The sequence below is a fragment of the Saccopteryx bilineata genome, chromosome 6 (assembly GCF_036850765.1).
Source record: "Saccopteryx bilineata isolate mSacBil1 chromosome 6, mSacBil1_pri_phased_curated, whole genome shotgun sequence".
In the NCBI taxonomy this organism is placed as follows: Eukaryota; Metazoa; Chordata; class Mammalia; order Chiroptera; family Emballonuridae; genus Saccopteryx; species Saccopteryx bilineata.
Window position 1 is genome coordinate 101,254,845 of NC_089495.1, and position 25,450 is coordinate 101,280,294.

The 25,450-nt window shown below is 41.4% G+C and overlaps 1 protein-coding gene across 5 annotated transcripts in view; it reads left to right on the forward strand.

Annotated features, from left to right (window-relative positions):
• The window catches only part of DGKH (diacylglycerol kinase eta), a 236,050-nt gene that overhangs the window by 107,491 nt on the left and 103,109 nt on the right, over positions 1-25,450 (forward strand). For all 5 annotated transcript variants that reach the window (XM_066234070.1, XM_066234074.1, XM_066234073.1 and 2 more), the window contains 2 exons: positions 532-642; positions 2,943-3,023. In XM_066234070.1, the coding sequence (XP_066090167.1) occupies positions 532-642; positions 2,943-3,023 (192 nt within the window). The remainder of the gene's footprint in view (positions 1-531; positions 643-2,942; positions 3,024-25,450) is intronic.

The following is a 25,450-nucleotide window of genomic DNA, read 5'->3' on the forward strand; positions in this document are numbered from 1 at the left end:
CAGGGGGCAATGCTCTGCCCATCGGGGCATCGCTCTGTTGCGACCAGAGCCATTCTAGGGCCTGGGGCAGAGGCCACAGAGCCATCCCCAGCGCCCGGGCTATCCTTGCTCCAATGGAGCCTTGGCTGCAGGAGGGGAAGAGAGAGACATAGAGGAAGGAGAGGGGGAGGGGTGGAGAAGCAGATGGGCGCCTCTCCTGTGTGCCCTGGCCGGGAATCGAACCCAGCACTTCCGCACGCCAGGCCGACGCTCTACCACTGAGCCAACTCACGGCCAGGGCGTGAGTATTAGTTTTGTGCATGTGCCTTTCATACTGTTTGTGACTACCTGGAGGTCCAAGAACTGTGTCAAATTTACCCTTGTTATTTGGGACTTTGCACATGTGCTCCCTTGATTGCAAAAAAAAAAAAAGAAGAAAATATTTTCTCATGTAATTTGTAGGATATGGGAACAATATTCAAAATATTAATGCTAGTGTGTCATTAATTCTGAGTTTCACTTTAATCATGCCATTGTGCTTCTCCTTCCCAGACCAGCATCAAAGAGGGACAACTGTTGAAGCAAACCAGTTCTTTCCAAAGGTGGAAAAAGCGGTACTTCAAGCTCCGAGGACGCACGCTTTATTATGCAAAGGACTCAAAGGTAACTTGAGAGAAAACTAGCGGCAAGCGTTGGAAGTGATGAATGGATTTAAAATTTTGGTTCTCTAAACAATTTTTGTCTTGGGGCTCACTGTAGCTTTTCTGCTCTTATATGAATTCATTATAAACGTGACCCATCTTGTACTAAATCTCAAGGGAGCCTATTTGAGTCAGTTTCATGGCATGTCCCCTAAGGACAATAGAATAGGAAGGTTCTAGTATAGGTTTCTTTTTTTTTTCTTTTCCTCCATTCCTCCCTCCCTCCTTCCTTCTTTCATTATTCTTTCCTTCCAATTATTGAATATAGCCTTATTAGATATAATAAACTAAAAAGTTTGGGTTTTCTCCCCTTTCTTGCTGTTTTCTACATCAAAGCTCTTTTCCTCACCATGAAAGGAAGAATTGCTATAGCAGTTACAAATCAGTGCCCTGGCTTCAGACAGGAGTCCCTGGCCCAGTCCCAGCACACGCAGGCACATGGCCTCAAGAAGAGGCTTAAATGAGATAACAGACATGATGTGCTTCCATAGTGCCTGACACACAGAGCAGTCACTCAGCTGTGCTAGTGGTTAAGAATAAAAATCATGATGGAATAAAACAAGGCTTAAGAATTATGTAGTTTTGGAAGAAAAATAATTATTTAATGATTAGTTGCCATTTAAGTCTGACATTTTAGTATTCTTTCCAAAGTAAACATTAAGATTTTTTGCTATAGTACGAATTGAGTAATTGATTATTTTCTTTTTAATTTGTATTAATTGAGAAGGCAGGAGGCAGGGAGGCAGAGAGACTCCTGCGTGCACCCCGACTGGGATCCCCCCAGCAGGCCCACTAGGGGGCTGTGCTCTGCCCATCTTGGGCTGCTGCTCCTTTGCTCCAAATGGCACTATGTATTTCAGTACCTGAGGCGAGGCCATGGAGCCATCGTCAGTGCCCAGGGCCAAATTGCTTGAACCATTGGAGCCATGGCTGTGGGAGGGGAGGGGAAGAGAGAGAGGGAATGAGAGAGAGAGAGAGAAGTTGGAGGAGTGGAGAAGCAGATAGTCACTTCTCCTATGTGCCCTGACCGGGAGTTGAACCCAGGACTTCCACATGCTGGCCAACACTCGACCGCTGAGCTAGCCGGCCAGGGCAGTAATTGAGCATTTTCATATTAAAGAGTGTTTATTCCTAATGTGATTAGTAGAATTATAGAGCAGGAAGTAAAAACAAATCAAAAAACAAAACCCTGCTCTTAGCTTATACATCTGTAGAAGTAATAAATACATAAAATAATCTTATTTTACAAGTCATTCTGTTCAGGACTGTCCCTGGTCTGGCTCCGTCCTGGCTTCACATTTATCTCCAGGCAGCACTGACCACTTGCTAGTCTTCAGCCCTGCTCCTCCTTTCCCTTCTCCAGATGGCTTCTCCTCTGCTTCCACTCGACGCAACTCCCTGCTTTCTCTACGGTCCCCCCAAATAGCCTTTATTCCGTATTCACAACAGAAAGAGTTAAAGTGTTCTTTGCTGGAGAAATTATCTGTGACCTTCTATAGCATTTCACATGATCTTGGTCATTGTGGAAACTATCAGAGAAGGGAGCCCCTTTTCTGCACTTTTAGAGAAGCATTGTTATGCCTTACTGTGAGAACATCGAGAGAGTGCGAACAGTGACCAGATGACTAAATGTGGAAAGGATGCATTTATTTACTAGAATTGCTGATTTTATAAACTGTACATTTTTAAAGATTCCATTTCTATGGAGTTTTTACCACTGAAACATTTTCTGTTAGAACCGCTTTAAGAGTACAAAAGAGACGCCATCTTTTAGATGAGGGAGTAAGGCTCGGAGAGTTCAGTAACTCACCAGGCTCTGAGCCAGGGCTAGGTCTCTTCGTTTCTCACTTAGCAGATGTGGGAATGATGATGTTGCCTCTGCCTTCCTGCCAGTGTTTTTAAAAGGTTTAGAGAGATTGCTGGGGTGGGAGAGGGGTGTGTGTGTGTGTGTGTGTGTGTGTGTGTGTGTGTATGAGAGAGAGAGAGAGATTCCTAGTAGGTTCCCCATGAATTATGCTTGCAGAACATTTTGCATTGAAACAGTGTTCTGGAGTTCTTTGAAATCCTTTTCAGTTTGAGATTTATGTGTTAGTTGTACTTTGTGGTTTTCCTCACAAAGTATCACTAACTTAAATTTTTCTTTACTTTCTATTCCTAATTCTTGACATAGCCTCATAGTCATGACTTGATAGTAAAAGAAATTATTGACGAGCATTGAGTTAGGTTTTCATTTAATATGTTTGTGTTCTTTTTCATTAACAGTCCCTGATATTTGATGAAGTTGACCTCTCAGATGCCAGTGTGGCTGAAGCCAGCACCAAAAATGCAAACAACAGCTTCACGGTACGTTCTGTACTGCTGTCCGCCCTCGAAAGTTATAGAATGGCCTTTCCTAACATATAGAGAATGCTCTCATCAGTTACCAATGATGTGCAAGCCTATGCTTGTTGGAGCTCTTACCAACACAATAAACTTGCTACGTACATTGAAGAATCTAGCACCCAGCACCATTTGTGATTGCAGTGGTAGAGGTTTAAATTTTTCAGCTCCTTTAAATTTAATACTTCAACTAATTCTACTGTTCTTGGATGGCCAAAAACTTACCTTCAATATCAAAAATCCTATTTACCCCTTTCCTTCTGCTTTTACTCTGGTTGCTGTATGTAGTTCAGGCCTTCATTTCTTCTTACTAGGTAATGCATTGGTGGCTGTTTGAGAGGTGTCCTCCCATCTGCTTCTCCACCCCTCCTCGTCCCCCTTCTCTCTCTCTCTCTCTTTCTCTCTCTCTCTCTCTCTCTTCCCCTCCCATAGACAAGGCTTGATTGGTTTGAGTGCATAGGCCTCGGGCACTGAGGATGGTTCTGTGGAGCCTCTGCCTCAGGCACTAAAAATAGCTGGATTGTAAGCATGGTCCCAGATGGACAGAGCATCAGCCCCAGATGCAGTTGCTGGGTGGATCCCAGTAGGGGCACATGTGGGAGTTTGTCTCATTATCTCCTCTCCTCTCACTTGAAAAAGAAGAAGAAGAGAAAAGAGGTGACCTCTGTCTGTTTAATTATTTTCCTTTGCAATCACACATCCCATTGCTCACAACACTTCACTGGCTTGCCGCTGTCTGGCTGCATCTGTAGCTCCATCGTGAAGTCTTATAAAATCATGCCTTAGTAGCCTCGTGTGAGTAGTCATTATTTGTCTTTATATACCCTGCCAGGCCAGTGCTCTTGTCTGCACCTGTGCTTTTCCTGCTCCTTCTGATCTAAGTGATTCCTCCACAATCTATAGCTGTTGAAATCCTACCAGTTCTTCAAGCTTATCTCAGACATCCCAGTCTTCTACTTATTTGAGTAAAAAAAAAAAATGAATTGAATACCCTATGGATTGAGTACTATATGTCAAGTACTTGTGCTCAGCACAGGAGATCAGAGACGGAAGGATGGATGAGTACATACATACATACATATCACTTCCCTTTAAGATATTCACAGTGTAGTTCAGTGAAGTCACCTGGAGTTCTCTTATGACTACATACTCCTTAGGTCTTCTAAGATGCGTCGTTCTTCCTATGTAGTTGTCCCCGCCCACATTCCCAGTCCCTGTTCTCGGGAGCCACCACTATCAGTGTGTTCTGTCCATCCCCTCGGCAAGTCAGGGTGGGGGAGACAGACAGATAAACAGACCCAGAGCAGTGCCATGATAGAGGTAAGCCCTGGTTGGCGTGGGGGCTGGGGAGGAAACAAATGTGTTCAGTTTTCGTCTTATTGATTTATGGGTATGTGAGATAACTCAGGGTATAAATATTCCTTCCCCTTTCCTGTCCCCCCTCCCCAGGGAGAGTTTAGTTGGAGAAGAGGAAAGCCAAGAATAGAATCCTGGGAAAATGTTAAAATGTAAGGTTTGACCAATAAAGACCGAGTGAGAGCATTTGGAAGTATAGAAGGAGCGTCAGGAGGCTGTGATGTTATAAAAAGCCAGCGGAATAGAGTTTCAAGATGGAAGTTGTTAAACATCAAATGTTGTCAAGAGGCCAAGTCAAGGAAGAAATGAAAATTGTTTGTTGAATTTGTTAGCCCGGAGGTCATGGGTCACACTGATGTGAATAGCTTTGGTGGAAAGGTGGCATGCATTCGGCTGCACTGAGAATGCCAAGTGGGGAGGCAGAAGGAGCCAGGGCGGGCCACTTCCCCAAAACTTGGCTCTTTAAAGGAGTACAAGCATAGCTAGAGCAGGGGTCTGGAACCTTTTTGGCTGAGAGAGCCATGAACGCCACATATTTTAAAATGTAATTCTGTGAGAACCATACAATGACCCATGCATTATCCAATACAAATTTGGTGTTGTCTGGAGGACAGTTGTGATTGGCTCCAGCCACCCGCAACCATGAACATGAGCGGTAGGAAATGAATGGATTGTAATGCATGAGAATGTTATATTTTTAATGTTACTATTTTTTTTCTTATTAAAGATTTGTCTGTGAGCCAGATGCAGCCATCAAAAGAGCCACATCTGGCTCGTGAGCCATAGGTTCTCAACCCCTGAGCTAGAGGAATGGCCTAGCTTGAAGACTGAGTTTTGGTTTTGTCGTTCTTTTGCTTTGTTTTTGAAATGGGTTTTGAATGTGTATGTGTGAAGAGAAGAAATAATTATTAGAATCAAAAGTTGAAGCTTCAGGAGAGGGGGAATAATTGATGGGGCATGACTGCTGAGTATGCCAAAGAGCAAAGCAACCAGAGCACAGGGCAGGAGAGGAACCTCGAACAGGAGACAAAGTCTATGGAAGTAGGTGTTGGCAGGAAGTTCATATATTTTTCTCAGTGAAATTGAAGACAAGTCATCTGCTATTGGTAAGAGTTTAGGAGAGTTAGGGGTAGCTTCTGAAGATAATGAGAATTGAAACTGAAGAGGGACCTGAGGAAGATTGACTAGGTAGTAAATAGTTTCATAGTGTCTACCAAAGATTGGAGATCAAGTTTAGTAAAGTAAGGCCTGTTGCACTTTGTTTAAGATGGGGCTAGGGAACAACTAAATTGATGGAGGGTGGATGGTTTATAGGGAATGTTTGACAGAGAGATAAAGGGCTTGTTGGATATTTGGGAGATGAATAACTCATCCATCTGCCCCCTCTGAATTCTCAGATTTTAAGAATGAAACACAGGTGATAAGGGACAGCTTATTAATGGCTGAATAGGATCCAGTGACTGCTAACTACAGAGATTCTGATAAATTGTTGGAGACCTAAGGCCAAAATGATGTTTATTGTTTTTTCCTCCCGGGTGAAGGTGGAGTCGAGTCATTAACTAGTCAGATTAGCCCCTGCCTTCCCTGGAGACTGAACAGTAGTCCTCCCTCTCTGTGGAGACTCATGCGGGAGAGAGGATAAGGCTTTCCTCCCAACAGGGATCTAGAGTTTAGTTTCCGATTTGAAGGATGGAATAATTTCAGGTGCAGACAAGTCTAGGATATTGGAGTAGATAAAGGTAAAGGGAATTGAGAAACTTGGGTTTGGGAGAGGTTATTCAAATCCTTTGTACAGTTCTTTCTCAGACCTCCAGCTGCATGCAGTCTCTCCTGCTGTACCATTCTTATAGAACTTACTGTATTTTTCATTGCATTTAGTTAAATACTTATGTTTGTTATAACCTTCTGATGCCAGGGATTGTTTCATATCTTTTTACCTCATATTATCCATAAATATGTATTGATTTAATTAATAAGATGAAAGTTTACACAAGAAGACTTTTTTGTTAAAAAACATTCTCGAAATTTCTTCACTCAAACATTATTTCTGAAGTTTGTTTGGATTAGAAATGCGGAGACTAAGGTTAGGCAGATTGCTTAGAGTTTTACAGCAAATCGATTTGGTAGATCTTTCCAGGGTATAAAATGGAACAAGAGAGATGTTTTCAATCAGTAATTGACAGTCTCTCCTGTCTTTAAATATTTAAATGTCTCTCTTACTGAATTGCAGTGACTGCTACTGAGGCTGGTGTTCTGGCTAGTTCCCGCCAAAGGTTAATGGCGTGGTTTGGTGGTGTGATGTCTGGGAATCCAGGAATGGCCAGATTCTGCTTCGTGATGGCCACTTCTCCTCTCCTTGAAGTCCCTAAGGATGATATTTTAACAAGGGACAGGAGTAAATAGAAGATCTATAATTAGTAAGTGGAAAGTGGAAAAGCTGTGCTTCCCCTAAAGCCCAGTGCCAGACTCTCTGATAAAATGGGTTCTACAGTGAGTGCTGTATGGAGCTGGACAGAAACCGACCTGACCTGGGGAGTTACTCAGCGCCATTTCTGCTGCGTTCTGTGGACTGTGAGCGAGTCACCAGGCTGGCTGAGCTTCCAGGGGCAGGGACATCACACCCCACGCGAGTCCTGTCGGAGGATTTGCTACGTGGTGACCTGGGGAGTTACTCAGCGCTGTTTCTGCTGCGTTCTGTGGACTGTGAGCGAGTCACCAGGCTGGCTGAGCTTCCAGGGGCAGGGACATCACACACCACGCGAGTCATGTCGGAGGATTTGCTACGTGGTGAAAACCTGGCTAGAGGATGATTACTTTCCCTTTCTTGCACAGTCCAGGGCTCCATCCCAGGAGTTATTGTCTTGTTTTTTTGTTGTTGTTGTTTTGGTTCAGTCTAAATCAGCTCAGGGATTGTATTAGTTTTCTGTTGCTTCATAACAAATTACCACGGACTTCATGGCTTAGTACACTGTTTGTTTATTATCTCACAGTTTCTGTTGGTTACACAGCGTAGCTGGGTTCCTCTGTCCACAAAGTGGAAGTAAATAAATATGAAAAATTAATATATGTACATATATTCATATACATTCACATACACACATACTTTTTATTTTTAAGTGAGAGGAGGGGAGATAGACAGACTCTCACATGAGCCCTTACTGGCCACCACCCAGCAACCCCCATCTAAGGCCAGTGTTCGAGTCAACTGAGCGATGTTTAGCACCTTAGGCTGATGCACTTCGACCAGCCGAGCTATAATCAGCACCTGGAGCCAACACTCAAAAAAGTCGAGCCACTTGCTGTGAGAGGGGAAAAGGGAAAGAATGGGTAGAGGGAGGGGAGAGGAGCAGATGGTCGCTTCTCCTGTGTGCCCTCACCAGCAATCAAACCCGGGACGTCCACATGACATGCTGTAATCACTGAACCTACCAGCCAGGGCTAGGCAGAACTGATTTTTAGAATTCAGTGAGTACTGGGACAGAGAGTCATTTTAGTTTAAGGGCCACTTGCCATAGCACACATGACTGGAAGTTGATTGGCATTAGATTATGATTTTTCTGATGAAGTTTTAAAAGGTATGCATAAAGGTAAACCAATAAACAAAGAGAACATACTCTTACAGCACAGAAAATTCTGAAAATTATATATCGATAAGATTCAATGAGCAGGCTGTTTTAATGCTTTCTTTTCTGTTTCCCCCTTAGCTTCCACTCCATTAATATAGTTCAGTCCATTTCTCTCTTAAGAGATGAAGCACATCCTTTGAACCTAAGAAAGTGTCAGTTTATTTTTATCTATTAGTGTCTCAATATTTAGTTACAAAGGAAGTAACTCAGAAGTCACTCTTTTCATATTTTTTATGAGTATACATCACATACCAGGTTATTAGATAATCACCTAAATCAGCAGTCACTTGGATAAATAAGTTTTCTACTTTAGTTGATAATATTTATTGTAACTATTATATGCCTCCAACTAAATGCTTTTTATCTAATACCTCATGTACTTCTTTATATCAATCTTATAAGGTAGGAACTATATGCTCCCCATTTAGAGGAATCGTTAAGTGATTTCTATAAATACATGTAAATTCCTTGTAATACATGTAAATAGCTAGAATCTGAACCCATCTGGGTTACCTGGCCGCAATGTGTGCTTGGCCACTCTGCTACCTGCCTCTTTGTTGTGGAGCTATAGATGAGTGTGGTTCACACAGTGTTCCTCTAATTAGTTTTTACACATTTAGTTCTTTTTTACTCTGAGTCAATCATGCAGTCTCGTGTTGCATTGCCAGAGTCCTACTTTATAGTACTGGTCATACTACAAACCTAGAATATACATTATATTTTAGGTACTACATTCGAAATAGAAATGTTGGCTAAAGAGCTCACAGAAGGCCCTGGCCAGTTGGCTCAATGGATAGAGCGCTGGCCTGGTGTATGTACGTCCCAGGTTCAATTCCTGGTCAGGGCACACAAGAGAAATGACCATCTGCTTCTCTCCCCCACCCTCTCCTTATTTTCTCCCTTTTCTCCTAGCATAGCCAGTGGCTTGATTGGTCCGAATGTGTCAGCCTCAGATGCTGAGGATAGCTCAATTGATTCAAGTATCAGCCCCAGATGAGGGTTACTGGGTGGATCCCAGTTTGGGCATCATGTGGGAGTCTGTCTCACTGTCTCTCCTCCTCTTAAAAAAAAGCTTCACAGAGGGCCCTGGCTGGTTTGCTCAGCGGTAGAGCGTCTGCCTGGCGTGCAGGAGTCCCGGGTTTGATTCCCGGCCAGGGCACACAGGAGAAGCACCCATCTGCTTCTCCACCCCTGCCCCTCTCCTTCCTCTCTGTCTCTCTTCCCCTCCTGCAACCAAGGCTCCATTGGAGCAAAGATGGCCCAGGCGCTGAGGATGGCTCCATGGCCTCTGCCTCAGGCACTAGAATGGCTGTGGTTGCGACAGAGCAACACCCCAGATGGGCAGAGCGTAGCCCCCTGGTAGGAGTGCTGGGTGGATCCCGGTTGAGCGCATGCGGGAGTCTGACTGCCTCCGTTTCCAGCTTCGGAAAAATACAAAAAAAAAAAAGCTCACAGAGGAATGTAATTCATATTATGAAAAGGTCTGGGGATCATGGAGATCATGACTGACTTTAAAGGATACTTTTTATTTTAAAGATTTGAGAAAATGTGACAGGTCTTTTTAACATATAAGGGATTATCACGTAAAAGAGGTGTAGACAGGTTATGTGTTACTGCCGTGTGTAGGACCGAGCCCTGTGATTGAATTCACAGAGGGTCAGTTTCAGCTCTGTGCAAAAGAGAACTATCTGTCTACCTTGAGTCATCTGATAGAACAGGTCCCTTGTGAGGTCATGGCTCTGCCCAGTATTAGAACACTCTAGTCATCTCAATCTCTGTGAACTGAAAGGGCCTTCCAGAACGGAGTTCTCACAGTGGACTCAGGTTCAGAGTGCTGAGATGAGGTTTTCAGGGTTGGATGGCTGATAGCTGAGCACAGCTAGTCCGGAACTCGGAGCGCTTGGCTATTGGGAGTGGGCTAGGTCGAATGGATTTGGAGATTGCTGGGTGCTGTACTGGACTCTTTACACATATTGTCTCAATGTAGCATACAAGAGTTGAGTGACCATCTTTTAAGAATATTCCTGGAGAAACCTTTACATAGTGTACATATGTGGGAGGGGCTGGTGGGAGACAGTGGAGACCAAACTTCCCTTGCAGGCCCAAAAACTGTCCCCAAGGCTAACACAGGGCCTGACACAGAGCAGAAGGACAATAGTGGTTGAATGGATGAAGGAATGTGTCCTGTTGAATGAATCAATGAATGAACGATATTTGTATACTCTAGTTTTCCTTTGGGAAATACTTGTATCCTCATTGGAGTCTTTATATCATAGCCCAGACTGTTTTTATACCAAAAACAAGTTCTATAAACACGATTCTTGCCTATTATTAATCATTGCAGTGGTCCATATTAGATGCCTGATAGTGGAAAAACTAATATTTTTTACAATCAAGTTGGTTAAAATATTTTATAACACCCTAAAATGATACCACATTAATGCAATTTGAGTGGCTTTTTTGCCTTTTAAAATTGACATATAATTTAGATGTCTTTATAATATGAAAGCTGATAATTTATAAGTTAAGTTTGAAATTTGTATTTTTTTCTGTAACTTACATGACTTCAGTTTTAGAAGTGAAATATCTGATCATTGTTTCTGTGGGTGTATCTCATTTGCCTTTTCATTCATGATATATCATCTTTTCCAAGACTGTAATCCAGAGAAATACCTCTTAAAGCTATTATAAAACTCCTCAGACAAAAATCCTAGTAGGTAAGAAACCATTGGTTCTTTTTTTTAGCTAAACTAAGGTATAGGTGGAAGAACTGTGCCCTTGTCTCTGCCTTCACTAGTGGTCTTCCATCAATCCTTCAAATAGACTTTCTAAAGTAGGCAAGGGGCACTGAGCATGTCCTTGAACATTCTGGCCACTCTGGAGCACTGGACACTGGGCTTGTTTGAATAATCAGATCTTGGGGGTCTCAGCACACAGGTCAGTTTCATCAAAGGGTCTGATGTGGTATAAAGAGACGCTATCAATAGTCTGGAAGAGAGGATTTACTCTCTAATGAACTGTGCCCCTGAAGGTCCAAGCAGATATCTTGTTAAGTTGCTGTGCTTGGCATTAGTAGTTCCCCCTAGTCTGTCCTGGTCTTGCTGAAGATCCATGACTCAGGGAGAACGTGGTTCTCCTGGTCAGTAACCTTTCAGCCTTCTGCTTCTAGCATTTCTTGTATCCCACAGGTTGTTGCACAGCAGCCCACTCCCTACCTCATCTTCCCTTCTGGGGGGACTGCCCTTAGATAGTCATTCATTCATTTAGCAAATGTTTATTGAGGACTGGCCATATATATACATGTATATATATGCTATATTGAGAGCTTGCTGTGTGTATCAGATCTTGCTGTATGCTACATTCTAGATATGCAATGGCAAAAAGAATTGGCCACTGCTTACTAAATTATAAACAAGTTTTAAAGTGTCTGTGGATAGGGCCCTGTCTTTAAAGTATGTGGGCCTGGAATAAGATTATTGGGATACAAAAAAAAAAAAAAAAAAGGAATTGGCTTCCAGTGGGGAATTAGGAACTGTCCTATCACAGGTTATAGGAAAGAGAGGATATTACATACCTCCTTAGAGCTTGAGGCCCAAAGCATTAAGGATTCTAGACCGAATCCTTTGGGACTGATTCATCTGCTCTTCTCCACAAGTGTGCCTCTATGCCAGTATTTCTGAGGTCAAAATGTGGGGACTATGTAGAATTGCTTATCCCTGACCCTAGACACCAGTGCTTTATGAAACTGGTTCCTTAGGAGGACTTTAGCCTTAGGTACCTTGTGGATAGCCATCCAGATGTACAGGCTGGCCCATTTTAACCTTGTATTAAAAGAGAGGAATGACCTTCATAGTGTCCCTTCTGTTCTGTAGCCCAGTGACTGGCCACGTGCTGCGCAGCCTCCGTTCTTGGGACTCAGGATAAACCTGAATTTCACTCATATGCTCCATGTACTACAAGGCCTTTCCTAGCTCCAGCGAGATGGTCCTGAGCTGATGCTGTTAGTGTCACCATCATCCCGGAGACAGCAGTTGTAGCTATATGGAACTGAACTTCTAGATTTTATATATATATATAATAGATTAAGTATGGGACCAAAAATTCTTCAACTAAGCACTTTAGCCACAGAAAGATCATAATGAAGTCCAAATTAATCTAGATTATAAATATATATATATATATATATATATATATATATATTTTTTTTACAGAGACAGAGAAAGTCAGAGACAGGGATAGATAGGGACAGACAGACAGGAATGAAGAGAGATGAGAAGCATCAATGACCGTGGGCCTTCAGCAGACCGAGTAACCCCTTGCTCGAGCCAGCGACCTTGGGTCCAAGCTGGTGAGCTTTGCTCAAACCAGATGAGCCCGCACTCAAGTTGGCGACCTCGGGGTCTCGAATCTGGGTCCTCTGCATCCCGGTCCAACGCTCTATCCACTGCGTTACCACCTGGTCGGGCTAGGTCTCATCTTCTCTCCTGAGAGATTTTGTATGAGGACTGGCAAGGATTGCTCACGTTTGAACTAGCAGCCCCAGTGCCACCACCATTCAGTTACACAGAGGCTCCTAAGTTGTGCAGACTGCCACAGCAGGTTTGTTCCCTCTTTGCCAGCTTACCTGCTCCGCTGGTGCCCTTTTAGGGGAAGGGGTTTGGGATTAATTTGGACTTCATTATGATCTTTCTGTGGCTAAAGTGCTTAGTTGAAGAATTTTTGGTCCCATACTTAATTTAGATGAGTTACCATTTGTGGTACAGAACAAAGCCTCATAACCTGAGAAAAATGACATTCTGTCTCATTGGGGGCACCTGGAATAGGGGCCTCTAGGAGAAAATAAACAACGAGCAATAAAAATAAAAATAAAAGATGGGGGTTATGGGGTGGGGGGGAGAGGGAGAGGGAGAGGGTTGGGGGAGGGGAGGGGCACAAAGAAAACCAGTTAGAAGGTGACAGAAGACAATTAGACTTTGGGTGATGGGAATGCAGCATAATCAAATGTCAAAACCTAGAGATGTTTTCTCTGAACGTATGTACCCTGATTCATCAATGTCACCCCATTAAAATTAATTTAAAGAAAAATAAAAATAAAAAAGAAAGCACCGTAAGTATCTGGTTATCAGCTAAAGAGGGCCTCACAGCCTACGGCCATCTGATCAGAGCACCAGAACCCTGAAAACTTTTAGTGTCTTGCCAGTTCTCTACTGGCCAGCCTGGTGGAGTCTCGTTTTCCAAGAAGTTTAATTTTCCAGGTCTCTCAGGAAGGCAGAATCTTTGATGCCCTGTTCAGAATTGGGAATAGTGGAGAGCCTTGGTGCTCAAACTGTCTAGAAAGTCTGAGAGATATTTGCAATCCTGTGTTTTATGAGTAATTCCAGTTTGCTGACATCGTGAATGACCTTGACAAAGCTCAAGTGATTGGGCACTTTGTTTATCACACCTGGTGTTATCTGTGACTCCAGAATCAGCCTGCCATCCAGGACAAAATGCTGTAAAAATAAGGACACATTATTACACCGCTCAGATTTTGGCTTCATTGAACAAGTAAAGACATTAACCTCTTTTTTTTTCTTATTTTTATTTTTCCATTGAGAGAGAGGGAGAGAGGAAGGGAGGGGGGAAGTGCATATATATATATATATATATATAGAGAGAGAGAGAGAGAGAGAGAGAGAGAAAGAGAGAGAGACAAGTATTAACTCATTGTTCCACTTAGTTATTCCACTTAGTTGTGTACTCATTGATTGCAGAAGTACATGCCCTGACCGGGGATTGAACCTGCGACCTTAGTGCACTGGCATGACACTTTATCTACTGACCCACCTGGCCAAGGCCCAACCTCTTATTTAAAAAAAAATCAAAATAGTTTTGTTTGCCTTGAATGTTAATAAAATATTAAAACTGTTTAAAAATTTAAGGTGTTTGTAATATAGATGAGAAACATAAATTATTATTTATTTTTAAAATCTTTTTGGTCTGTCCTGTCACCCACAATGAGTAATGGGCACGTAGCAAGTATTTTTAAGTTCCTATGTCACTTCATTATCTCATTAAGCCCATGAAGTATTCTTCCTTCTCTTCGGCAGATGAAGTGGTAAGGTTCAGAGAACATATTTGTAAATTTATATAGTCAACAAGCAGCATAATGAATACTCAAAGCCTGTGCTCTTTCCATGAGGATGCATAGCATATTGGCATTTTCAGGCCCTTATGATTATTAGTACAATAACAGTAACTACCATTTTTCATAGGGTGCAGTTCAGTCTGGCCATTTCTAGTGAATCCTCATTACCTTACAAGTGAGAAGAAATTTAATATAGAACCATGTAGCAGCCAACAACTATTAGAGTGCTTGCTTGTCACACAGTGTCAATTCTTGTGGTCATTATGCTAATCACCTCTATTGGGAGAAACAGGATGCAACGTTGACCACCTTCTGCATTGTGACAGGTCTCAGATAAGAATTTAATTTCTGGCATGAAAATGGTTTAAGAGGAGCTTTTTAATTCAGTAGTTTCTGCCTTGAACATTTCCGTGGTCTCTGGACCCAGTTTAAACGTTGCTAAGAACAAATCTTGGTGCATCAAGGCAAAGGCAGGTTTGTGGTTAGGGGAGATAAGTTACAACCTACCTAGTCAGCAGCAGACAAGCGGAGGCAGAAGCAAGATCTTTTTTTTTTTTTTTTAATTTTTAAATTCTCTTATTCACCTGCCCCACCCCTTCCTCTAGTAAACATTTCACTTTTATCTATGTCCATGAGTCTCAGTTTTATATCCCACCTGTGTGCGAAATTATATACTGTAGTTCTTAGCTTTATCTGATTTACTTATTTCACTCAGTATAATGTTCTCAAAGTTCATCCATGTTGTCGTAAATGATACTATGTCATGATTTCTTATGGCTGAGTAGTATTCCTTTGTATGCAGTGTGTCCATAAAGTTATGGTGCACTTTTGACCCGTCACAGGAAAGCAACAAAAGATGATAGACATGTGAAATCTGCACCAAAAAAAAGGAAAACTCTCCCAGTTTCATACCTATTCAGTGCAGTTTGATGTGGGCTCACGCACAGATTTTTTAGGGGTCCTTAGGTAGCTATTCCATATAGCCTCTACAGACTTGTCACTGACTGATGGCCTACCAGAACGGGGTTTCTCCACCAAACTGCCGGTTTCCTTCAACTGCTTATCCCACTGAGTAGTGTTATTCCTATGAGGTGGTGCTTCATTATAAACGTGCCGATATTCATGTTGCACTTTGGTCACAGATTCGAATTTAACGAGCCACAGAACATACTGAACTTTCCTCTGTACCGTCCACATCTTGACTGACATGGCCGTGGGCTGCTCCGCTGTATACACGGTGTTACATCATCATCTGCACATGCGCACATGCTGCCACATCATCCTACAGAAACTGGGAGGGTTTTCCTTTTGTTTGGTGCAGATTTTACATTTCTATCATCTTTTGTTGCTTTCCTGTGACCAGTCAAAAGTGCACCATGACTTTACGGACACACTGTATATGTACCACATCTTCTTTATCCAATCCTCTATCAAGGGACATGTTTGTTGTTTTCATGTCTTGGCCACTGTGAATAATGCTACAGTAAACGTGGAGGTGCATATGTCTTTGTGTTCCAATATTTCTAAGTTTTTTGGGTAGATATTACCCTGTAGAGGGATGAAGCAAGATCTTTTTATTGACAACAAGTACGTTGAGTTCTATCCATTTGGAGGTTTTCTTGTTGTTTTTTTGTTTTGTTTTGTTTTTATGTTTTGTTCATTGTCACAGAACTTGCTGGCAGCAGATCTGAAGGCTTCTGGAAAGACCTGGTGCTCCAGTGTGTTAGCTGTCAGCTTATGAAGGTCAGAGAGCTCTCTCAGGATACTTTCAGGAAGTGTCTCAGGATACTTCTGATGAGCTGCACCCATTGGTATGGAACTCAGGGCAGAAGATGGCCTTTAAATCTTGGAGAAGAACAGATTAGTGACAAGAAGCTATTAAACAGAGCCAACATCCTAGACTAGAAGGTGTGGCTACATGATATCGTGGCTCTTGACATCTGGACTCCATTAGACCCCTTCCAGCCAGGCTGACTGATGTCTTCCATTCATTTAGATACCAGGCACGGCCTAGAGACATGGTCTGTCTGGATCAGCTGGTGGGATTTCTTATCTCTGCAGATGGGTTGCTTTTACACACTTCATGAATGCTTTGGTATAATTTAGCATGACACCATTTAGTGTGAACATCAGACAGTGGAAAGCCATTGTAAACATCAGACAGTGGAAAGCCATTGTAACCAGAAGTCACATGGTCACATAGGCCTGTCACTAATTTTCAAGTGGAAAGAATGACAGTATTCTATGTGTTGTATGCATGTATGTTCTATGTTATCTCATGTTTATCAGAGCATTGGATGGAGTGTTTTGACTCTGTGGTCTGATTTTTGCACCGATCTTCACCATTTTCATTTTCAGAATTCTATTACTAGAGGATACTAACAATACTTAATTTTTCATAGTTGTTCACCAGTCATTATGGCTTCCCTAATTGTTAGGCTCAGAATGTGGGAAAAGATGTCAGGTTAAAGCAGCTAAATCCTCTCCCTTTGAGTACCTTTGTAAGAATTTAGAATGTGTTTATGTGTGTGTGTGTGTGTGTGTGTGCACACGTGTGTGCATACAGGGAAAGTGTTGCTCATGTGAATATATTTTAGATTGTGTTTCTTTTCAGGATAGGTAGAAGTATACCCACCAGCAAGAACTGATATGACTATCCTCAAAAGGACTGTTGGAAAACTTCTAAAAGATTTTAACCTGAAGTTTAGCACAATATGGTCAAGATATACAATAATTTATAAAGGAAGTTCTTTTATGTTTTTGGATTCACCAATGATTTCACTGTCCATATCATCCAGAATTAGCAGAACTAGTGAAATGTACTGTTTATGTATGCAAAGACATGTTTAAGGATATTTATTGCACATTGTATAACAAGAGATCAGAAACAACTCAAATGTAGAAGCTAGGGACTGTTTGAAATGAACTATGAAATATGTCACATGGTGGAATGTTATGCAATCATGAAAAAGAATGAATTAGCTCTATAATAACAACATGCAGTGAACTTCAAATTTTATACAGTGGGAAAAGCCAAATGTGGAACTGTGTACACGCATAAAATGTTACTCTGTGTGTGTTTGTGCATGTGTACCCACACTGTGTTTAAATCTAAAAAGACCACATATTTGTTTTATATGCAAAGAGATATACAGATATCTGGGGAAATACACAGAAGCTGATGAATATTTATTTGCCACAGGAAGGAACTCAGTAGCTGGGGACAGACTTAGGAGGGAGATATCCTTTTCATTCTACATACATTTTGGATTTTGTATCACAAATATGTATTATGTATTCAGAAAATATTTAAATGCTTCGTAAGAGTTCTTTTTGGCAGCTTCCTATCAGATGCATTTGACATGAGGGGTAGACTTGCCCAACTTCAATGCTGCTGCAATGTCCAAGAAACCATGGGCAAGGGGACATACATATCAGACAGTCTGTAAGAAGAGGAAGGTGGGATGGAGGAGAGATCTCATGGAGATGACTGAGAGCTGTGGCCAAAGGGAAGGGGGAAGGGAGAGGAGGCAAAGAACAGAGAGCTGCTGAAATTGGGAGGATTGGTATATAAATGATGACTTTAATTAAGGGTAGAAAATGAGCAGAAAAAAGTTTTGCGGGGAGTGAAATGAAGACATGGTAAATTTGAAATGATGGCAAGATATCTGGTGATGTCTGCAGGCAATTGAGAGAGGTTGCTTTCAAAAATATTAAAATGGCTTAAAGTACCTTTTTATGATTATTTCCATGGCACTTATAAAGTTTCAGCATATTCAAATATCTTCTCTATTTCTTAAGTATGATTATAATGTAATGGAAAAATTAGGTTTTGAAACATTTTAGTTTGGTGGTGTCTGGTACAAACAAGATAATTATTTTGTTTTGAAATGTCCCATTACATACGTGCCCTGTGCAAAGCAATTTACTGTTATAAAACAAAAGAGCGTGTGCCAGGGGAATGAGGCTAATGCATCGTTCCCATCTCTGGTACCGCCTGAAACAACGAAATGAATGGTAAAATTTTTAATGTGTCCATTAACTAATACTCACTGCTAATTCACAGTGGAAGTGTCTGTGACAGCCTGCATAAATAATTTCTGAAATCACTGTGATCCTTATCATTACAATTAATACTAAGAAAGTCCTCTGTTTCCCATTTATAAGGTGATACTTCAAATACAATGCTATAGGTGATGATATATAGCTTGTCAATATGTTATCTGAAGGTGCCTGGTTTGCAGAGACTGTCTAAATGAATAAATGAAATCATTGTTATTATTATTACTGGTATTAATGTCACCAGCACCTTCGCACCCCCTTTCCCTCTTACCTTTTAAGGGTGCACAAGAATGCAGAGCACTGAGGTGTGACCGTGCAGCAGCTCTGATTACTTTGAAGGGGAGGAGCGGCGGCACCTGCAGTGTTATCTGCTTGTTTTTCTAGGATGGTGTCAGTTTGCAAACATGAAGCAAACTGTTGAATTATGTGGATGATTTGTGTGGCCTGCCTTTTTGTTTTGAATATTTTTATTTATCTTTGGTAGTTGTGAAATATGCTTGCTTCATATTGCTAGTCTAAATATTAATTGATTTTGGTATGGTCTTCGGGTGCTGACCAGTTATTTTTAGATTTATTTTTACCAATTTTTGTGAACCAAGTACATTTTTAGTTATAATATACAGTTATAGCTCTTATTATATAGCTAAATGAAGTTCTAGTCTATTTTGAAAATTTTTTGCAAGAAAGATTTTGCTATTGCTAATTGAAACTTTCTATATCTTCATTCTTTTATTTTCCATTAACAATTGTTTTGATAACCGCTGATTTCTTAGAGTGGCATGCATCCAGTTGCAGCACAATGGAGGTTGTCCTCTAGGCAGGGTTCTGTGGTCCATCCACATAGAGGTAATTGTGGACAGGCCCTACTTGTCTGGTATAACAGGGAAAAGAGGTTGTGACTTGAAGCTGGGTGAATTTAATGTAGCCTCTGACTCTTCTACTTACTGAGTTTGCAATTTTAAACAAGTTAAGTTCTTTGTACCTATTATGCAGGCCAGTTATATGAAAGATTAAATGAGATAATGTACGTGACCATCATGACAGCAAAGCCCTTTGAAACTGTAAGATGCACAGGATGTAATCATTCTGTTTATGAACATTAGAGCCCATTAAGTTCATATGGTTAATGAACTTAAGTATTAGGTCCTTTGAAGAAAAATGTTATCCATACATATGAACTGAAATGATTTTTACAATAAGAGAGTAGAGTACAAGTATCATTGATTTACCAGTTCATTATTATAATTTTAAAAGTAATAGTATGTATTATGTTTATTTTCTGGGTGTGGTAGGCTAAACACTCCAAAGATGTTCATGTCCTAATCCCTGTAACCTGTGAATGTTAGTTATATAGCCAAAGGGACTTTGTTGCTGTGATTATGTTAAGGATCTTGAGATGAAAGGATTCTGGAGTATCTGCAGTGAGCCCAGTGTCATCACTCATCACAGAGCTCCTTACAAGAGGTGGGTGGGGGGAATTAGAGTCAGAGATGTGAATATGGAAGGGGAGGGTTGGAGTGATGTGAGGATGGGACTGTGAGCCAAGAAACACAGGTGACCCCTAGAAGCTGAAAAGGCAAGGAAATTAATTCTCCCCGAAAATCTCCAGAAGGAAATAGCCCTCCAGCCACCTTGACTTTTAAATTCTCACCATCACAACTATAAAAGCAGCATTTGATATAGCAGCAATAAGAAACTAATACAATAAGGATTAACTAAACATTAATAAGTATGGTTTGTTTGAATTCTGAGATGTTTAATACTGTAGTAAGAGACTTTAATTTTTTTAAGTGAGAGTTGGGGAGATAGACTCCCACATGTGCCCTGACCAGGATCCACCTGGCAGCCCCCATTTAGGACTGATATTCTGCCCATCTGGGGCCTTGCTTGCAACCGAGCTATTTTTAGCACCTGTGGCAGAAGCTGCAAGGAGTCATCCTCAGTGCCTTGAGCCAATGCATTCGAACCAATCCAGACATGGCTATGGGAGGGGAAGAGAAAGGGGGTGAGAGGGAGGGGTGGAAAAGCAGATGATCACTTCTCTGTGCCCTGACCAGGAATTGAACCCAGGACATCCACATGATGGGCTGACACTCTACTGGTGAGCCAACTGGCCAGGGTGAGACTTTAATATTTTTAATACTGGCTTGAATCCATATTTTATTTGCCTTCAAAGAAATGGTGGTTTATTATTATACATACAATTTATATACATAAATGATAGAATACCCTAATAAGTATCACTGAGAGCCTTTCTCTCTGTTCCCAGGGAGAGCAGGGCAAGGGAACACAACTTGCAGAGAGGGACTGTCTTGATCTCCTTTGGCTCTCTGGGGGTCGGAGTTTTCGGGAAATGGCAGTACTGTTTCTCTGAAGCAAAACTTTAAGGCGAGATAGTGCTAGGAACATGTTAAATATACTGCTTTCTTTTACATTTTTAATAGATTTTTTTTTTTGTATTTTTCCGAAGCTGGAAGCGGGGAGGCAGTCAGACAGACACCCGCATGTGCCTGACCAGGATCCACCCGGCACGCCCACCAGGGGCGACACTCTGCCCACCAGGGGGCGATGCTCTGCCCATTCGGGGCATCGCTCTGTCGCGACCAGAGCCACTCTAGCGCCTGGGCCAGAGGCCAAGGAGCCATCCCCAGCGCCCGGGCCATCTTTTGCTCCAATGGAGCCTTGGCTGCGGGAGGGGAAGAGAGAGACAGAGAGGAAGGAGAGGGGAAGGGGTGGAGAAGCAGATGGGTGCCTCTCCTGTGTGCCCTGGCCAGGAATCAAATCTGGGACTTCTGCACGCCAGGCCAACGCTCTACCACTGATCCAACCGGCCAGGGCCTAGATTTTAAGACTATATAAATTATATAATGTTGAACATAGCTGCTGATTTGAAAAGTGTTTGGATTCTGATATCTTATATTTCTTTATTTCATGTTAAACAATAACCTTACTAGTATTAATATTTAATAATATTTTATCAAATACTATTTGAAGTCCAAGCATGCTTTTATGGTAATTAAATTAAATAAGTACGATAAAATTAAATTTATTCTGACATTAAAAAACATTTTTATGTTACATTTTTGAGTTATGCTTTTTAGAATTCATAAAAGAGAGGAGTTAAAAAATAAAAAAAACGACAAAAAGGTTATCTTTTTATATATAGAGATACATCCTTAGTAAGATTTAGTAAATTCGGCAGGTACCAGCATGAATGTGTTAAGTTTTTTCATTCTTGTGTTTATGAGAAACATGAGCCTGATGTGTCCTAGCGATTTCTTCAATGTTTGGGCATATATTTGAAAAGCACACTCTCTTTCCTCATCAATGCATTGAAGAATTCCTCTTTTAATTGTGTTGAGTACAGAAAACCCCAGCATACATATCATCTTAACTTTAAACCAAACAAAGGATAGAAGAAACTTGCCTCCAGTCTTTCCAGGGAACATGGAGGTAGTGTAAACAATCCAGCACCACAGCTTAACAGCATTTTGCAACCTAATCAGGCAAGTGAGGTGGGGGGTTGGGCAGACTGTCAGCTTATAGAAATTCCCCACACTCTGTCCCCCCAAAATCTAAACTCCCACTGTTGGTTTTTTGGTCCCCAACAGGCACATATTTAGAATATCATAGGGCACACCTGGAAATCATAAGGGCACACCAGTGCACCCTGGCGCACACTTGGAGAACCACTGCTCTAAGGCGATAAACATTTTAGCATTAGATTACGCAGGGAAATCAAATTAGAATGAAAAATGACATTGTTCTGAAATCATGATTCCTTCACCAAAGAGGTTTTGTTATCTACTGACCAAATCCTAAGCAGGCTCATTGACGCTCAAGAATTATGGGAGATTTGCATAGCTCTCTTCATTTCAGCTCAGTCCGTCGCACCCCGTCTTCACTCATGATCTGAAGTGAAGTTGTTAGCTTCTGTGGACATTTTAGATCACCCGAGCAAGAGCACCACATTGCTCATGTAATTGGAATTTGATGGGGGGGAAGGAGGTACAAGGTCAGACTTGGGTCTGCATGCTGAGTTCTGGGCCAAAGGTTGAATAGGGTCGATATGCATATGAGACTAAGATATCTGGGTAGCTCACGTTTTGAGACCCTTGAAGAACTTTGCTTGGGGTTCACAAATGCCTGAGTACATTTTTATATAATTATGAAAAATTTCAAATATACTCAAATTCAGGATAACTGTGACGGACCCCCATATCCTCATTGCCTAGCTCCTACTGTTGTCTAGATGTTGCCTCACTTGCTTCCTCTCTTCTCCCTATTTTATCTTAAGTATTTTAAAGCAGATCTTTTCGATCCTCCTATCTGACCCCACAGTCTTCACTACGTGCCCATAGAAATATGGTTGTCTAATTTTACCTGCCTCTCTTCTATCTTTCTTCTCAAACACAGCCTGGGTATGCAGAAGCTTTGAAGGAAAAGCATTTACTGAGTTGGTCTTAGTTACTTGATTCAGTTTTACAGTGAAGAAATTATGTTTTTGTTAACTTGTTATAACAATGCCAATACTTTTTTGTTAACTCCTCATATAGAGGAGTGTATTAACTAATTATAGACAACTCATTTAGTGTCTACGTTTATTTTTTCTCTTCAATTTCTTGTAGCCAAATTAACTTCATACTTAATTTAAAGAGATGATTGAAGAATCAACAAGATACTGCCTTTTTTTAAAAAAAAGTTTTTTTTATTTATTTATTTACAGAGACAGAGGGAGAGTCAGAGAGAGGGATAGCTAGGGACAGCTAGACATGAACAGAGAGAGATGAGAAGCATCAATCATTAGGTTTTCATTGTGACACCTTAGTTGTTCATTGATTGCTTTCTCATATGTGCCTTGACCATGGGCCTTTAGCAGACCGAGTAACCCCTTGCTTAAGCCAGGGGCCTTGGGTCCAAGTTGGTGAGCTTTGCTCAAACCAGATGAACCCGTGCTCAAGCTGGTGACCTCGGGGTCTCAAACCTGGGTCCTCCACATCCTAGTCTGACGCTCTATCTCCGTCTGGTCAGGCAAGATACCGCCTTTTTTGCCATAAGTTTATAGTCAGGCATTCCTGTAGACAGGAGGTCAGACATACTCATGGCAAAGACCGTCTGTTCTCATCCAGAGGTCTTATTTCTTTCTATAATTAATTGATTTCTCAGAATAATTGTATTATATATTTACAAAAAGTTTCAGTATTTGCATTAGGCTCATCACAAGAATGTCATCTATGCAACACAATTCTCACTTAGTTATTTATGTCATTGTATAGGTAATGACTTGATTTTTATTATTTTTGAAGTAAATATTATATGCAAATGATATGTAACTTCTCCTTAGATAGAAAAATAAGAAGTCCTAGGGCTGACTTCCTCATGTTTGTGACTGATGGCTCCTCTTATTTTGAGAGCTTGTGCGGATGTTTGATACTTCTGGTCTACATTATGGGAATGCCCAGTAAGATCAGTAAGTTGCTACTCAGCTAAAATGACTCATCAGTTAGCAGAATGGTGAGTCAGCCAAAACCAAAAGTGTGGAATGATCTTCAGAGATCCTCTTGGACTCTCAGTGAAGGGTTCTTATGTGTGTTTGTGTATAAATGTAAACATGGTTCCAAACAGACATCGGAGGAGATTGTTAGATCATTCCAAAAGGGAATACCACCAAGTGAAATGATCTAAGATCGTATTTATATATTGTGCTCCCTGCATAGCAGAATTTCTTTAGATTTAACCTGTAGATTAATAATGAGGTTCTTTCGTGTGTATGAATGACCTGTCAACCTCAGTCTTATCATTAGTCTGTTACATCTTTATGTTTTTTATTTTTTTAATTATTATTTTTTATTTTTTTGTATTTTTCTGAAGTTGGAAATGGGGAGGCAGTCAGACAGACTCCTGCATGCGCCCGACCGGGATCCACCCGGCATGCCCACCAGGGGGCGATGCTCTGCCCATCTGGGGCGTTGCTCTGCTGCAAACAGGGCCATTCTAGCGCCTGAGGCAGAGGCCATGGAGACATCCTCAGCACCTGGGCCAACTTTGCTCCAATGGAGCCTTGGCTGTGGGAGGGGAAGAGAGAGACAGAGAGGAAGGAGAGGGGGTGGGATGGAGAAGCAGATGGGCACTTCTCCTGTGTGCCCTAGCTGGGAATCAAACTTGGGACTCCTAAACACCAGGCCGATGCTCTACCACTGAGCCAACCAGCCAGGGCGCTATAAGTTTTTTTTAATGTCATCATACTATAGATATTGTGAAATTTGTGTTTCAGAATTTTATGCAACTACTCTTTCTCCATGAGCACTTAATGTATATTCCACAGTGTTTACAGCTATTGTAGCTCTAAATAATGTTTGTAGTGTTGCTGATTTAAATTATACTATGTTGAAAATACCTGTGTCACTTTCTTTGATTTGGTATCAGAAATACATTTGTTGTGCCATTGTATTTTCCTAGTCTTCTGTTAAAATTCCAAGCACCCTTGGAAGAAAATATGAGTTAAACCTTTATCATCTATTAACACCTCAGGGGAAAAAGTAACCTTTTAGGTCAATAGTTTTTTGTTTTCAAATTTTTATTTCTTTTTTAAAGATTTTATTGATTTTTATTTTTTTATTAATTCATTTTTAGAGAGAGAGTAGAGAGAAAGAGAGAGAGAGAGAGGAAGGGGAGGAGCAGGAAGCATAAACTTCCATATGTGCCTTGACCAGGTGAGCTCAGGGTTTCGAACCAGCAACCTCAGCGTTTCCAGGTCGATGCTTTATCCACTGCGCCACCACAGGTCAGGCTAGGTCAATAGTTATCATCTTAAAAAACACCTGGAACTTGAGACAACTGGATAGTAAAATGGGGGAGTAATGACCCAGCGGGTAAAGCAGTCAGTCTAGGTAAGACTTGGATCTCACGGGCCTCCAGGGCCCGCTGGGTGACACACAGAGTTGAAATGGCCAGCTAAAGAAAAGAGATTTAAACTGCTTGTACTGTGAGTGAGCAAAGGATCTGGCCAAGATGATAGACTTTAATTTTGTTGTTGTTTTATAACATAGCACTTCAGGGTTCAAACAGAATGGCCAGACAAAAGAATTAGAAATCATCGTTTTGGGACCTCTGTTATATCGTGTGGGGTGCTCTAGGTGGTAGTCGAGTTCCGATTGGTCCCATACAAAGGAATACTGTTGGAGGCAGGTGCGAGCACTGGAAATCTGAGAGCAGAAGCA